At 42.8% G+C, this 15,376-nt stretch overlaps 1 protein-coding gene across 4 annotated transcripts in view; it reads left to right on the top strand.

Moving 5' to 3' along the window:
* Positions 1 to 258: 258 nt before the first annotated feature.
* The window catches only part of RFX7 (regulatory factor X7), a 494,781-nt gene continuing 479,663 nt past the window's right edge, over positions 259 to 15,376 (top strand). The window contains exon 1 of one of the 4 annotated variants that reach the window (XM_086958347.1): positions 259 to 694. In XM_086958347.1, the coding sequence (XP_086814473.1) occupies positions 564 to 694 (131 nt within the window). In that variant the 5' untranslated portion in view covers positions 259 to 563. The remainder of the gene's footprint in view (positions 695 to 15,376) is intronic. The other 3 variants (XM_086958345.1, XM_086958346.1, XM_086958344.1) reach the window with 3 other exon arrangements.

The raw sequence follows: 15,376 nt of genomic DNA, 5'->3' as shown, positions 1-15,376 counted from the left end.
GCAGCTAGGAAGCCTCTGAGACACCTCCCTCGCCTAATGCAGTTGTTTCAAATAAACCATAGTCAGGCACTTGCACACACTGCATTTTCCTTCTATACATTTTATTGAAAAACATTTTAACTACAATAATTATCAGGTTATTGTAATGTATCTTGAATACTTTGTGAAATCTAATCAATTGTGTAGCCGCCTTAATTCTTTGTGTGGGTTTGGTTTTGTTTTGGGTTTATTTTTGAAGAGATTGGGCTTGTTTTATGCTTTGGACCTCGCAACACTGCTCTGGCAGCAGCCACCACAGTCAGCGCTGTGCTGCCTGCTTTCGAGCTGCCGGGGGACCAGGTGCTGTCCAGACCCTCCGCGTCACCTTTCCCCGCGCACCGATCCCGCCACCACCGGTGGGAAACGCCTCCCTGTCCGGGAGGAAGGCCGGAGCTGCCTTGCCGTGATGTCCCCGCGGGCAGCCAGGGCACCTTTCCAGCACTCGAGGTGTGCGGCGGTGGAGGAGGCCTAGTCCCCCCTGCAGCGGCAGCTCTCCACCCCTCCTTCCTTTTCCAGCAGCAGCAATGATGGCCCAGGAGCCCGAGCAGCACCAGATGCCCACCATGGGGGCAGGGGCAGCGCTGCCAGCCCTGGTGCCTGGGCTTCCTGAGACCGAGGCTAGTGCTCTACAACACAAGATCAGGAACTCCATTTGGTAAGAACCGCCTGTTTACTGCAGACTTCACCCATTCATTGCACATGGGGAGGAGGAGCGGGGTTGAGCGGTTGTCATTATTTTACTATCCACTGTAACTGCGCTGTCTACACAAGCAAAATATTCTAGGTTCCCTTTTCAATCAAAATCTTAAAGCGATGAAAAGCATCCCGAAGATAGATTTTAGTACATTTTTTAGGGCATCCCTTAACGTTCACGAACGCTTGGTAGCTTTATTGTGGACATAAACCCGTTTTTGGTTAATTTATATGCTAAAGGGTGATCTGTAGTGCGAACTCATGATGTATGTTACAAAGTTTAAGGTTTAACATATATATACAGCAAGACAAATAACGTCTTTGGTGAAAGACCACCATCTCAAGAAACAATCTGGGTGAGGAGTGTGTGATAGAAACGTGATGTATGATGTACCCATCTGCTATTTAGGGGCGTGTTGTATATACCACTACACTACTTTGGGTGAGGTTGAGGTCACAATATGAAAACATACATCTGTGGATGAAAGCCACCCTATCCTGAAATTATATATATGTATGTGTATATATATATATGTGTGTGTGGGGGGGGGATATATTTATGTGTGTATACATTTATTATAAACGTGGTGCTGTCAAGTCAATTGCAGCAATTATTTTGGGATTAGACCCAGTCCCTCTTTTCTCGTCACCTCCCCAGGTCACGGGTATATTGTTCTAGCGTTGCATCATTTTGACAGCAAGGTATTAGGTAAAAGAGATGCCTCACCTCCCAGTATTTACATGTATTGTTTATGTAGCGCCTAATTGCGTGGGCGGTCAAGCGCTTAGTTTTAAAGTACTGTCGTTATTATCATGAACCCTGGCTTGTGTTTACAGGCGTGCCTACTTCTTGCAGGCGAATAGGTGTGGTCTCGTAGCGACTGATCTGATAAAATCGTGCCCCAAAAGTGCCAAATTCTGTGGAGAAAACGGGCAGCACACACATGTCCGGGAGGGGAGTGAAGGAAGATGAGGGCGGGTGATAGGGGAGGCGTAGGGATGGTCGCCAATGATAAACAAGTTGTTGCCGTCTGCCGTGATCAAGCATCGAGTGTGCAGTGGAAAAAAATAATGCCAAGCAGAGGGAAGCTGCATCTGCGAGGGGCAGCAGGGGACGTTATTTCTTCTCCCTGGTTGCTTGAAGGCGGCGACTGTAGGTGTAGTGTATTGGAGATCTTGTGGAGGAAAATACTATCATCCGCGTAGAGAGAGGGCGAAAACCCGCACTGTCTGTCAGTCTGCAGGATTAGGTGCTGCTGCATCTCTGGGTGTTGTCTTTTTTCCTACCTCTGAAATGCTTTGTTTGTGTTAAAGCCGATTTTACTGTGCCAGGCTTGCTAATTTGCATTTTCTACCGAATAATCCGACGAGAACGTCTTTGAAGTGTAACAGTAACTGGTTTATTCCAATTCATCGCCTGAATCACCGGGGTTTTAGCGCTAGAAAAAAAACCCATCATGCCTATTTTTGGAACGAGCAATCTTCCAGTGACCGTTGAGAAACAACACATGAATGCCGTTTGTAATGAACAAGCATGGTCCTGGGAATATTTGGCTTCAACAATGTGTTTCCATTTAGCTGGCCCCCTTTCTGACTGCCATTTAGGTCTGTGTGCACTGGGTGTGTGTGAGCCCATTTTAGAGCAATAACAAAGGTGGTGTGATGTGCAGAAATGTGCTGAATGGTTGATGCTCTGTGCGTTTGCAGCTCAGTCACCAGGTTGGAGTCTGGTGGGAGGGGAGGGGGGGGGGGACCTGTGATTGATGGACAGCATCATCCCACCCCTTCATATTTTTATTACACATCTCGAAACACTGACTGCAGCAATCTTTCTCAGGGAGATCGCGAAAAATGGATTAAATGTCGCCACTTGTAGAAGGAGCAGAGCCTTTCTTTTTTTAATCCGTATGGCTTTTTCTCCTCTTTTGTTCATTTCGAGAAATCAGGTGGAGAGCCTGTTTACATGACATTCGGATTTGATGTCATGTCAGAGTTCTAGACAAAATGGCTACTTCCCGATTAGTCTTATGGAAATGTTAGAATTGAGTATTTTAACGAAGAGTATTTTACTGATATTTTCACCCATCCATAGTAGAGTTGCTGGCCAAGTGATACGATTTAGTGATAAACACGTGGATTACAGTTTATTTACATTAATAGTGCTTCTTTAACGTACATCGCACCATTCCAGACATTCGTATACTAGACAACTTTTAGCACTTCGCTCTTTGCTCTGTATTTTCTTCTGTATCTTCCAGATGCAGCATTTTCAGTAGACCTTTTGGCCATGTGTAAAAGCGTGCAATGCCATTGTGCTGACTATGTAAATAGATTGTTTGTGTCATTTTAGGTCTCGTACTAGCGAAGAGCATTTTACTTTTAATAAAAATGTATTTACTATTCATACCTATTGACACACAGGGACTTTATGCCCATCGGTTTGCTTCAGTGTCATTCACATTTTCCTTCCGCCCACCACATCATGGGGCATAGGGTCAATTCACTTCAGCCATTAGATTACCTGACTGTAGTTCAAGTTCAATTTATTTATGATTTTGGAACTCAAAAGAGATCCACATAAACCTGACTGTAAGTATCTGCATTCTTCTCTGGCACAATGCGCAAATCAACACAAAACAAATCACCTTCATTGCAAGGGACTACTGCTGCAGTGTCTGCTTTTATATTAAAATATATCGTTTTTTTTGCTTTTACCCTTTGTATATTTTACGTAGGTGATAGCTTCGCAGCTCTCAATTTATGTTGTGTGTCAACATACAAAATAATTCACAAACAAAATAAGCATTGGAAAAGCCAAAAGGATTGTCATCAACATAAGATATTTAGCTTTGCCAGTGCTTGTTATATTCTGGTGGCGCTCCCTTTTTCAGGTGGAAGCCTGATTAAAAAAGTTAAATGGAAAGATTTCAATGTGTCTTAAAATAGTTCAGTTTGTTAAGTGTACACTGCATATGTTGTCCTGGTTATAACTTTGAATACAATACCTCATTTCTGAATGACAAAGATGTCAGTTTCCAACCTACATTGTATTAATATTACAAACAATTATTCAAAACAAAGAGAGCTGAGTAAAAGACATAGGAAGTGTAAACCAGGCATCAAAAGTACAACATCTTCCCAGTTTTCTGAAGACAAGGAGCACAATGAGGATGAATATCCGCATAGTGTGGGAAGATAGATCCTTGACTGGACCATGTTTGGACAATGGTTTATCTACCCATCCTGGCAGCCAGGTCTCTATAATATATTTTTGGTATAGTTGTACTTGCCTAGGTAGCTAGACCTTCTAATTGTATCTTGTATGGAAACAAAGTACTAAGGGCCAGATGTATCAACATCCTGATTTGCGATTCTCAATTAGCGATTTTTTAGAAATCGCTATTGAGAATTGCAAACAGGGATGTATGTAAAAAATCGCAAACTTTTAGCGATTTCTTAATGTTCCTTAATTGCAATTAGCAAATTGCAAGTCGCAATTAAGGAATACTTTCCCATTCATTTCTATGGGCCAGGAGGCCCAAAGGAATGAATGAAAAGTTATTCGCAATTTGAGAATCGCAAATTGAGAATAATTTCAAGGGTGCAGGGGTGTCACAAGGACACCCTGATGCACCCCTGAAATAAGCATGGGTGCACATGTGGCGCACATACATGCCCTAAGGGCATGTATGTGCTTCACATTGCACTTTGAAAAATGTAAAAAAGTGAATTTTTCAAAGAAATTGCAATTTACCAACTTGAAGTTAGTGGTAATTTGCGATTCCTTAAGGCCAAAAATTTGCGATTCCTTAAATGCAATTGCAAAATAAGGAATCGCAAATTTTGCGATTCCTTATTTTGCCTTTAATACATATCATTTGGCAAAATTGCATTCGCAAACGCTGAAATTCAGCGAATTTCGGCGTTTGCAAATGCAATTTTGCTTGATACATATGGCCCTAAATCACAAATTCCAGGGGTGCGGAGAATGTTCTCCAAAAATTAGGTTCCTGCAGTGATTAGTCAGAGGTCCCGTTAGGGGTCCTTGGTCCATAATTCGCTAACCCACATGTGTGGATGCAAATTGGGCTTCATTCCTTTGTGGTAGCTACTAGAGGAATACCTTGCACCCATTCTTAAATAAGACTTTAGCTCCCATGTCGTGAATGGTCAACTATTTTGTTTTATTTGTTTAATACAATTTTGATGATGCTGATGAATTTTATAGAGATGGTTCTGAAATATTCACTGTCAAAAATCAATATGTTCCAACCGGATCAAAAATGAAATAAAACCTAACTAGCTTATCCTAGCTCACGTCAGTCTTTCAAGTAATTATTTATAATTCTGTTGACAATTTATTTAGGAATCAGTACTTTTATAACATCTGAAGTAGATGGATGAGAAATAAGTGAGGGGAGGAAATTTCAGAAGCCCAATAAAATGTTCACACCGTAGGGCAATTTAAGATTCTCTATTATATTATTATTTTATGCGGTTAACTTATGTCATTCGACATGGTCAAGTTCCTGAGGGTTTCAGTCATTGCCTGCCTGCTCTTACACAAATTTGGTGGTTGTACATCAATCGATCGGAGCCCTTTAAAGCGTGCTACTTATCCGTGAGGGTCTCAAGGCGAGGTGGGGGGGGGAAGGGACTCTGGGTCAGCCGAAAAGGCAGGTCTTGAGGCTCTTCCTGAAAGTGTGCAGGGTAGGGGAGCGTCTGAGGTTGACTGGGGGGTCATTCCAGGCCTTGGTCGCAACGTAGGAGAAGTCTCTTCCACCTGCTCTGGCTCTGCGGTTGCGCTGGGTCTCTGCTAGGGCACGTTCAGCGGAGCGGAGGTTTCATTTGGGTACGTGGAAAGAGACTCTTTCGTTGAGGTATTTGGGTCCGATGTTGTGGAGGGATTTGTAGGCGTGGGTGAGTAGCTTGTAGGTTACTCTCTTCTCGATGGGAAGCCAGTGGAGGTCTCTCGCAGGTGCTGGGTCATGTGCTCATGTCGTGGGGTGCCGAGGACGAGTCTGGCTGCAGTGTTCTGGATGGTCTGGAGTTTGTGTACCAGGGATTAGTTGATTCCAGCGTAGAGGGCGTTACCGTAGTAAGGCATGGGTGACTGTCTTTCTTCCTTCTGCGGGGGATCCACTTGAAAGTCTTACAGAGGGAGTTGAAGCAAGTGGAGGCGACGGAATTGATATGGCGAGTCATGGTGAGGGAGGAGTCTAGAATGACCCCATGTTCCAGACGTGGTCCGTCGGGGTGGGTGGGTTTTCGAGGGCAGAGGGCCACCAGGTGTTGTCCCATGCGGTGGGGGATGGTCCGAGGACCTCTGTCTTCTGAGTTGAGCTTTAGGCAGTTGTTCCTCATCCAGGCTGCCACGTCTTTCATTCCTTCCTGAAAGCTGAGTCTGGTGTCTTTCGGGTTCTTTGTGTGGGAGAGTATGAGCTGTGTGTCGTCGGCGTAGGATATTATACTGAGCATGGGGCTGAGCAGTTGATCTCTGTGGGTTCGGAGAGGAAGGGTGGGAGTCTGATCCTTTGGGTTCTGCCGGCAAGAAAGGAGACGATCCAGTCGAGGCCGGTCCCCGTATGCCTGCGTCTTAGAGTCTGACTGCAAGAGCGCAGTGGGAGTTGGTGTCGAAGGCTGCGGAGAGGTCCAGCAGAATGAGGGCCGCAGTGTGGCCCTGGTCGAGAAGGCAGTGGATGTCGTTGGTGGCGGCAAGGAGGGCTGTCTCGGTGCTGTGGTTACTGCGGAATTGGGACTGGGAGGAGTCGAGGATGGCGTTATCTTTAATGAAGGTGGTCAGCTGGGTGTTGACAAATTTCTCGGTGACCTTGGCTGCGAAGGAAAGGAGAGAGATGGGCCAGTAGTTTTTCAGATCCGTCGGGTCAACCAAGGGTTTCTTGAGGAGGGGCTTGCCCTCTGCCCACTTCCAGATGTCGGGGAAGATGCCCGGATTCGAAAGGAGGCGTTGATGGTGCGGCATAGTTCGGGTGCAATTCTGTGGAAGATGTGTGGTGGGTAGGGGTCGGTGGGGTCTCCTGAGTGGGTACTCATCATGGTTGTGGTGGTGACAGGTGTCCAGGTGGTGATAACTGTTGTTGCCGGAGGGGAGGGTGGTTTCTCAAGCCTGTTAGCTGAAGTTGTCGTGAAGGGCCTTGATTTTCAGGTGGAAGTAGGAGACGAGCTTGTCGCAGAGGTTCTGGGACTGCGTGATGTCCGTGGTTTAGCTGGGGGGTTTGGTGACCTGCTGGATGACGTTGAAGAGTTCCTTTGCGTTGCTCGCATTGGTGATGATTTTGTTCTGGATGAAGGTCCTCTTGCTGGCTCTTCTGCGTTGGTGTTAGTCGGTCGTGGCGTTCTTGTAGGTGTACTGGTCTTCCGTGGTTTTGCTGTTTTCCACAGTTTTTCGAGACACCTGCAGGAGCGTCTGGCTTCTAGGTGAACCAAACTGCCTTTAGGGGGCGTTGTCTCTCGTGGTGGCGTAGGGGTGCCAGCTTGTCTGCGCAGCTGGTGATCCAGCGGTGTAGTTCCTTGGCTGCAAAGTTGGCGTTGGTCATGGCGGAGGGGGGTCATGGATGAGGGTGGAGTTGAGGTGCTCCTCTGTGACCTTGCTCCAATTCCTTCGTGGCGGGCACTGAACAGGCTTGTGTGAGTTGGTGGTGTTGAAGGAGAAATGTACGCAGTGGTTGTCTGTCCAGAAGGGCCTCCAGGTGTGGCTGCGAGGTGTGGCTGAAGTGGATGTTGATCCCTCCTACAAAAATGGGGTCGAGGATGTGTCCTGCCTTGTGGGTGCGGGTGCTGACAAGTTGCTTCAATCCGAGGTTGTCCAGGAGGGCGATGGAGTCTGGGTCTCTGCGGTTGTCAAGGTGGAAGTTCCTAAAAATGTTACTAGACCTGAAGGTCTAGTAATTTGAATAATCTACTTGACCTAACTGTGATATACTTGACCCATAAATTGGTCTTGAAATTGTGTGAACATAAGCAGATATTTTATTTTCTAAAGCCACCTTTTTCTTCAATATCACATTTGAGAGCACCTTCAAATATGAAAGTTTAGCATTTCTGTTGTACAAAAAAACCTCTTTTGTTTGATTAAATAGACTAAATGTTTGCTCCGTGTATAATAAGAATCTAGCACAAATATAGGGTATACATTACCCCTGACTTGACTCTTAGTTCACTAGTAACTGCCTTGCTATCAGGGCAGGAGTGTTTCTTAGTTCATATTTAAAAACTTACTTTTTGTGGCCTAATGGCTAGAGCGGTTGACCTTGAAGCTGGGGAGCCAGTTTTGAGTCTCTGCAGGGATGCTCAACATCCTGTGATTCTGGGTAAATCCCTTAATCTCCCGGTGCCTAACAAAATGAACGTGTCTGTCTCTAACGCAACTGGCTCTCATATAAAGCACTCTAATACCTTCGGGTGGAGTTCGCGCTACATAAAAAAAAGTTGGGAAATATATAGAGAATGTAGGGATTGCAATCACCTGATTGCAATTCTTTTCTAATCGTGATTAGGAAATCACAAGTCCTAATGTCCAAAAAATCTGGAAGCTGGAAATACCGATTCCTAATGGGTTTGCAATAGGCCTACCTAATCAATATTAATGAGGTAGGTCGCAGTTTGCGACCCATTAGGAATTTCATAGATGATGGCCTGCTGGGGTCGGCACACCATCCTGTCTGTGATTGCTTTTTAATAAAGCAATCTTTTTTTTTTATGTAGCCCGTTTTCCTTAAAAAAATACAGGATGTGTTTTAAATAGGAAAAAATGAATCGTTTAAAGTTTCAATTTTTCCATTTTAAACACATCATGCTCTTACAAAACATTTGTAAATGGGGAGATGTCCCATGTTGACCGCTTCCAGTTTGCTAATTGTTACCAAAACCCTTGAGAATTCGGTAAAACATTGTTTTGCGACCATAATTTGGTTAGAAAACATTCATACATACCACTGAAAATCTATGGTATTAGGTATGGTATTAGGAAGGAACACCCTAAACATGCCCCTTTCAAATACCGATTTGCAAACCCAAATTGTGATTCGATAACAGGTTATCGAACCACAGTTTGGATTTTGTACCTTTTTAAAAAATATCTTTTTTGCAGTTGCAAATGACACGTTTCTGTGAATTGAGTCGTTTGAGACCTCAAAAAAGGTTTTGTTAATGTCCCTCTATATTACTAAAGCATGATGTGGTAGAAGACAACATTTCCCATTGAAATGGGCAAAAAATGTCCTACTAACATGCAGTTTTACTAGTAAAACGATATAGTGTATAAACAACCTGTGAACATTGGATTTCAGCAGACCTATTCAGCATTTGCACATCACCAAGTAAAATATTCTGATTTATTTTCATCCTATTCAAATATTTTTTCATCGTACACAATTACAAAAATTGGGCTTCTTAACTACAGAAATATATTTTGAAATGTTTGTACAGTTCACTTTTTAGCTATTTAAACGTTGTATGTTAGACAAGACCCCAGACATTCTAAAGCCTTTCATTTCACACTATTTGCACAGCATGTCAGGCAGTTAACTTTTATAAATACTGGCACTCTGCAGTCATAGAAAGAAAAGTAATTGTAAGAAGATGGAAACTGACCTTTGACCTCTGTCTCTGAAGACAAAGCAAATGTGACAAGATAAAAACAAGATTTTAAAGCTTCCTTATTGCTCTTTCACTTTTTTAAGTGAACAGAACACCTGTTCTTTATTAGCCCACCAGAACTGGTGAGTAGGCCCTAAATATAGCTTGCCGTGATAAAATCTGATTCGCCATAGTGCGCGGACGAGTAGTTTTTTTGAGCGGGTGAGTAGATTTTCTAAGGCAGGATGAAATTCAGGCAGGTTTGAGGTGTAGGGTGTTTAATGCTGTGGAGACCTTGAAGTAGAGTGGTGTATCATTGTCATATTAGTGGATTTTGATGCTGTTGTTGGTGATCCATTTGAGTGTACTGTTCCAGTCTAATTGGAGGGGAATGGTCAAAGACAGCTGAGCTATTAATATCAGCAGACACGAGGCAGCTTTATCTGCCATCAGAGTGGTACCACCTATGATTTGTACTAGATATATCTTGGTACTCCAGCGTGATTTAAAACTGTTATGGTAGTTGGACAGGAGATGGTTGACTTTGATGTGATCTTGAGTTTTGCGCAGACTGCTCTTTCAATGGCGATAATCATTAAAGGTATCTTCACATGTTTTGTCTTCTGTTTACACACATGTATTGTCTTTGAAATACTTGTCTATCATATCCCAAATTTTCTGTTACATCATAAATTGTGCTGTCTTTTTTGCAGTGTGCCCTGCTTTAAGACGATTCACCAAGTCATTATTAATATTGCTGGTGTTTTTGCAGTTACTGGTGATGTTGCTTAAAACGTTAACCCGAAAAGCACTACTCTTGGAACATTTAAAAAGCATGCTTTTCAAAGCACCTTCTACTCTGGGAAGGAGCCAACTACAGGGAGAATCCAATACTCCTCAAACGTTGTTTCTAGAGCCAACAGTGTTCTGTTTTTAATTCAACATACTGTCTGTTAGATACTGGTTGCCACAGAGGTTTTAAACACCTATCTCTGTAGTTCTAATCTCTGTGTTGTACTGATTCCGCTCATCATATTTCCTGACGTGTTAACCAACATAATTTCCCCATTTCTTCTCTAACTGTGTGTATCTAGTCACGCCAGCTTTTGTGATTTGAAATTCGTCTTTGAAAAAATTAAAATACCTAAAGTGCTCCTCCACTTTTTCTTTGTTCTAGTGTTTCAACCAATCAATAAATGTATGCGTTTTATTTAGTTGTTTTTATATGACTTATGCTTTGATATTAGTTTTTTCAAATGTTTATCTGCCATTTCTATGTGTCCATGGAACTTTCTTCTGATAATGGAAAAGGTTTCAAACACTTTTCCTTATTCATCCTTTCTATTTTCAGTCGATCTATCAGCTCTATTTAATTTATAGCATAGTGTTTTAGTGGGTGGCCTTGCTGTAGCAGACAACCGTATCCATCTCTTATGACGCAGACAACAGTATCAATCTCCTATGACTTATTCTACTCAGTCTTCCCTCAGTGATCTAGTGGGGCATCCCTACTTTTTGTTAGAAGTACCCTCGCCTCTAGGGCTAGTTGGTGGCATGATTCATCAATGGATCATTATCCAGGGTACCGTGTGTACCATGGTGGGCTCAACGATAAAAAAATAACAACGCCCTTTGTGTGTTTTCTTGGGATGTGATCTGGGATTAAAATTGCCTTTAGGAATCCAGTATATTTGTATCCTTTATACCTTTCTGGATCCTTTTGGCAGGATTAAAACTGCTGATTTGATATATATGGGGTTAAAAAGGTCACTACGCCAACCAAAATGTACATTTTTCAGCCACTTATTTAATGCCTTCAGGTCAAATAGCTTTCATTAGGACCGTTACAAATAATAGTTTCTTTGTAATGCTACTTAATTAACTTTTTATTCCTGTGAATCCTCCAATATTAGTGCCGGTTCTCCTTTATACTTGCATGGCATGTTTACAAACCAACTGCTTTTTAGGTTTCGCCTGGTGTCCACTGCAGCAGTGTTCGCGCAGGCGAAATCTTATGTTAGACAGTACGGGGCTTTGTCCCGCCTCTCTCTTCCATTGGCTAGCTCCATAAATGGAGGCTAGCCATTGGAAGAGAGATCTGTCAGTCATTGCCCGGGCAGATTTGTGGGCATTCCGGTGATTTTTTTCGCTCTCCGCCCCTTTAACAACGTCATGCGGCGGTGGGCGGTTGTGTTTTTTTTTGTCTCTGCATGTTTGTTTCATTTACAACGTGTGCTTTGCAGGGATGGGCTGCGCGATTTCACTTTCCTTGATTTGCAGGTAAGCAGCATTTTTTACTACTTTTTTTAATCCCGTTCCCGCCCCCTCCCGCTGTCCGTGTCTCCGGCCCCACTTGTTTACCACGTTCTTGGATAGAGATTGTTTCTACCGTCTGGTACCTGGAGGGCATCTTCAAGCAGTAAAGGCAGCCGTGCGTGCGGTAAATACCACTAAGAAATCTGGATAGAACTTTGGGAAGTATTAGAGGACTCTTGTAAATATTATTTGCTTCTTTACAGGATTACGTAAGATCTGGTATCACATTTTTTTTGACACAGTGTGGGAACACAGACAAAACGTGAAACATCTGCCAATGTTCCGGAAAATGCTTGAATGGTTTCCGAAAGAAGAGAGCAAAACAGTGTGTGTCCACCAGCCGTGCCAGATTTCTTTGTGCATCGGTTGTTCCCATATTTATCAAGGCCAGGCATCGCTGCGTGTAGGACACTTCGCCAGCTGAGCATCATTGGCTCATAAAAGTTTAAATTCAACTATTTTTGTCCTTCTCTCCCACTGCCCGCAATCTTAGAGTTATCCCATTCTAATCTAAAATCCGTGGTGCTGCAGGCCGTGTTCCGAGTTGCTATTTTTCAACTTAATGCAGGTAAGTGTCCGTTCCCGCCCCCCCACCCGCTGTCCGTGTGCCCGTTTCTGCCCCCCCTCCCGCTATCCGTGTGCCCGTTCCGGCCCCCCCCCTCCCTCTGTCCGTGTCTCCGGCCCCCCTTGTTTACCAAGTTCTTGGATAGAAATTGTTTCTAACGTCTGGTACCTGGAGGGCATCTTCAAACAGTGAAGGCAGCCGTGCGTGCGGTAAATACCACTAAGAAATCTGGATGGAACTTTGGGACGTATTAGAGGACTCTTGTAAATATTATCTGCTTCTTTACAAGATTACGTAAGATCTGGTATCACATTTTTATTTGACACAGTGCGGGAACACAGTAAAAACGTGAAACATGTGCCAATGCTGAGAGAGAGTGGGCCTCGCGCCTCTAGCAGACGTGTGTGCCTAAAGGTAGCTCTGTAGCCTCCGACCGTGGATCTTACCAGTTGATAACCGCGCCACCACCGGCACTCACAGGTGGGTAGCTGTCAGTGGCACTAGGTTTCGTTTCTTGAGATGCCGTTCCTGGCACTGTCAGCCTCCCTCCCCAGGGCTCTTCCCACTGCTGTCACTGCGGCCTGTTTCCGCTGACACCGCATTTGACCCGGCTTTCCACGCTATCATGCGGCATTTCTGGAAAGCCGTTTAATTCATGCAGTTTTCTATCAGTTTATATACTAATTGCTGAGGCTACGACCTCAGCGTGTCACGAGTACTAGAGGAGAGGCTGTCATTTTGGGCGCATTTCTGAAGCAAAGAGGTGCCTCCCTTTTTTGGGCAACCTGAACATGTTCTGTCAGTCGAAGTACCGTGTACTAAGATGTCAAACATGTTTCAAAGCTATAATGGCTGAAATTTTGAGAATTGAGTAGTCGATTTGGAAGAGCATCCTCTATTTTGACATGAGCCCATCTATCTTTGTTTTGATGGGACACGTTTTTGTTGACTATAGTAGACATGTGTGTGGCTCTGTGTGTGGCTCTGTATGTGGCTCTGTATGTGTGGGGGGCGGGCTCTGTGTGTGTGGGGGGGCTCTGTGTGTGTGTGTAGGTGTGGGTCTGTGTGTGTGTGGGTCTGTGTGTGGCATTTGCGAGAGATTAAGCTATTGGCATTGTAAATGACAATGCCATATATTTAGCCGTTTTCAAAACCAACACATAAATGACAATTTTGTCACTTACAATGCCAATAGCTCTAACTTTTGCAAAGGCGAAACTGTTGCAATGCAAATGCTTGTTCTCGTCTGCTGGTACGTTTCTCATACCTTATACTCAACCCCCATAGAGCCAGAATCTGCATGGATGCGGATAGATCCTGGGGAGGCGTGCACTCATGACGAATGTGTGACTACAGGGCACGTACACCTCCAAGGCATCACTGATATCCCTTCCCTCTTTTCCCCAGAAGAGCCCTGAAAACATTTCTTTTAAGTTAATGAATGTCCGTCTGGGAGTCTCCCTGTGTTGAATGAACTGAGAGAAAAGTTGGGGTCTGTTATATACACAGTAAGTTCTTCATGAATAAGTAGAATACTTCCATTTATAGTTAATTTCTTAAAAATTTCCACATTGATGTGACTAGGCGACGCAAAATAAACAGCAAGTGCTGGTATTGGTTAATGTCAAAATGGCCACCAGAGTGTCATTGTGCTTACGTATGGATGGGCTGCCTTTTTGGAATGGGTTGTCCATTAATGAAAAGCCATTCCTAAATTGACTCAGATGTTTGTGCATGCGACGTGATCATAGGCGGTCATCTTGGGATTTATTTTATTTACTGTTCCAACATAGTGTTCCAAAATACTGTTTCAAAATTAGATATTTATAACAGGAAAAAAAAGTACAAAAATAGGCCATTGAAGAGCAAGAAAGGGAAGGGAGTTGACCGATAGTACTTTACAGATGTCAGGCCCTGGTAAAAAAAAAAATACATATATCTACATGTATAATAAATAAAGATATATATATATATATATATATATATATATATATATATAATCTCGACATGTCTCAACTGATAATCGATACATAATAATAATTTTGAATTTATTCAGTTTAAGATTTTACATGATTCTTACCCTTCTGCTCAGAACTCAACAATTCTAGACATTGTGAGTAGTATGTTTTCTATATTCATTATCACCTGGTGTTCACTATCGCATTTAAAAATAATGGCACACACCGGCTTAAACTATCTGTGATCAAGGGCATCCGCCCGAAACGCGTCAGACCGTTGTGCTGTAATCAATGAAATAAACATCTTGCCTGAAAATTGTGGGACTCGCCTTGGTTTTTCTGTTCGCCAGTGTTGGAGGTGCAGAGCCAGTATTCTTGGAGATATATATATATATATATATATATATATATATATATATATATATATATATATATATATATATATATATATATATATATATATATATATATACATATATATATACACCTCCGTTCTCCTGCCACAATCACCTCTGACCTGATCGCGCTGGAAACAGACACGGACCACACTTGGATGCTGGTTAGTTTCGTTTATTCAGCTGTCGCCATAACGTTTCGGCTGAAAAGCCTTGATCACATGACAGCGTAACCTTGTTTTTTTGGCATATTTAAAGTGCACAGTGCTCATTAGTGATTGGTTCATTTGAATTGTCACAACCATTGGGTAAACACAGTTGATGGACTTACACATCACATTAATACGATATGTACACGTATTTACAATGAATGTTTACAGTTATTAGCTGTCAACTCTCTTTTGATATTAGGATAAATCCCTAAATATTCTTAAACAATTCCGGGTTAAATCCCATTGTATACTTAAAGAATATTTACCACATTTATACGATGTTGCCACACTTTTGCAGTTTTGGGTTAAATCCCCATGTTGGCCTTTTATCCATTACTATGTTAAGCATTATCTTCAACATTACATTTGATATTTTGATTCGCCTTGCATGATTTGTGTTCTTTCCCATACCCATATAAAAGTGCTCCAGTGCAAAAAAGTGTTTAAAAACTATGTAAACGAGGGCTATACATTTTAAATTTAGATAGTTATTTCATTGTTATTATTTGTAGAGCCAACCTTTTTTCCTCTATTGTACAATCCCACTACACTTATGTTCGAGTTTATCATGTTGCCATTAATGTTCTCAGTTACTTCACT

The sequence above is a fragment of the Lissotriton vulgaris genome, chromosome 2_1 (genome assembly GCF_964263255.1).
Source record: "Lissotriton vulgaris chromosome 2_1, aLisVul1.2, whole genome shotgun sequence".
Classification (NCBI taxonomy): domain Eukaryota; kingdom Metazoa; phylum Chordata; class Amphibia; order Caudata; family Salamandridae; genus Lissotriton; species Lissotriton vulgaris.
Note: the sequence above shows the minus strand (reverse complement) of the source record. Positions and strands in the feature narration are given on the sequence as shown.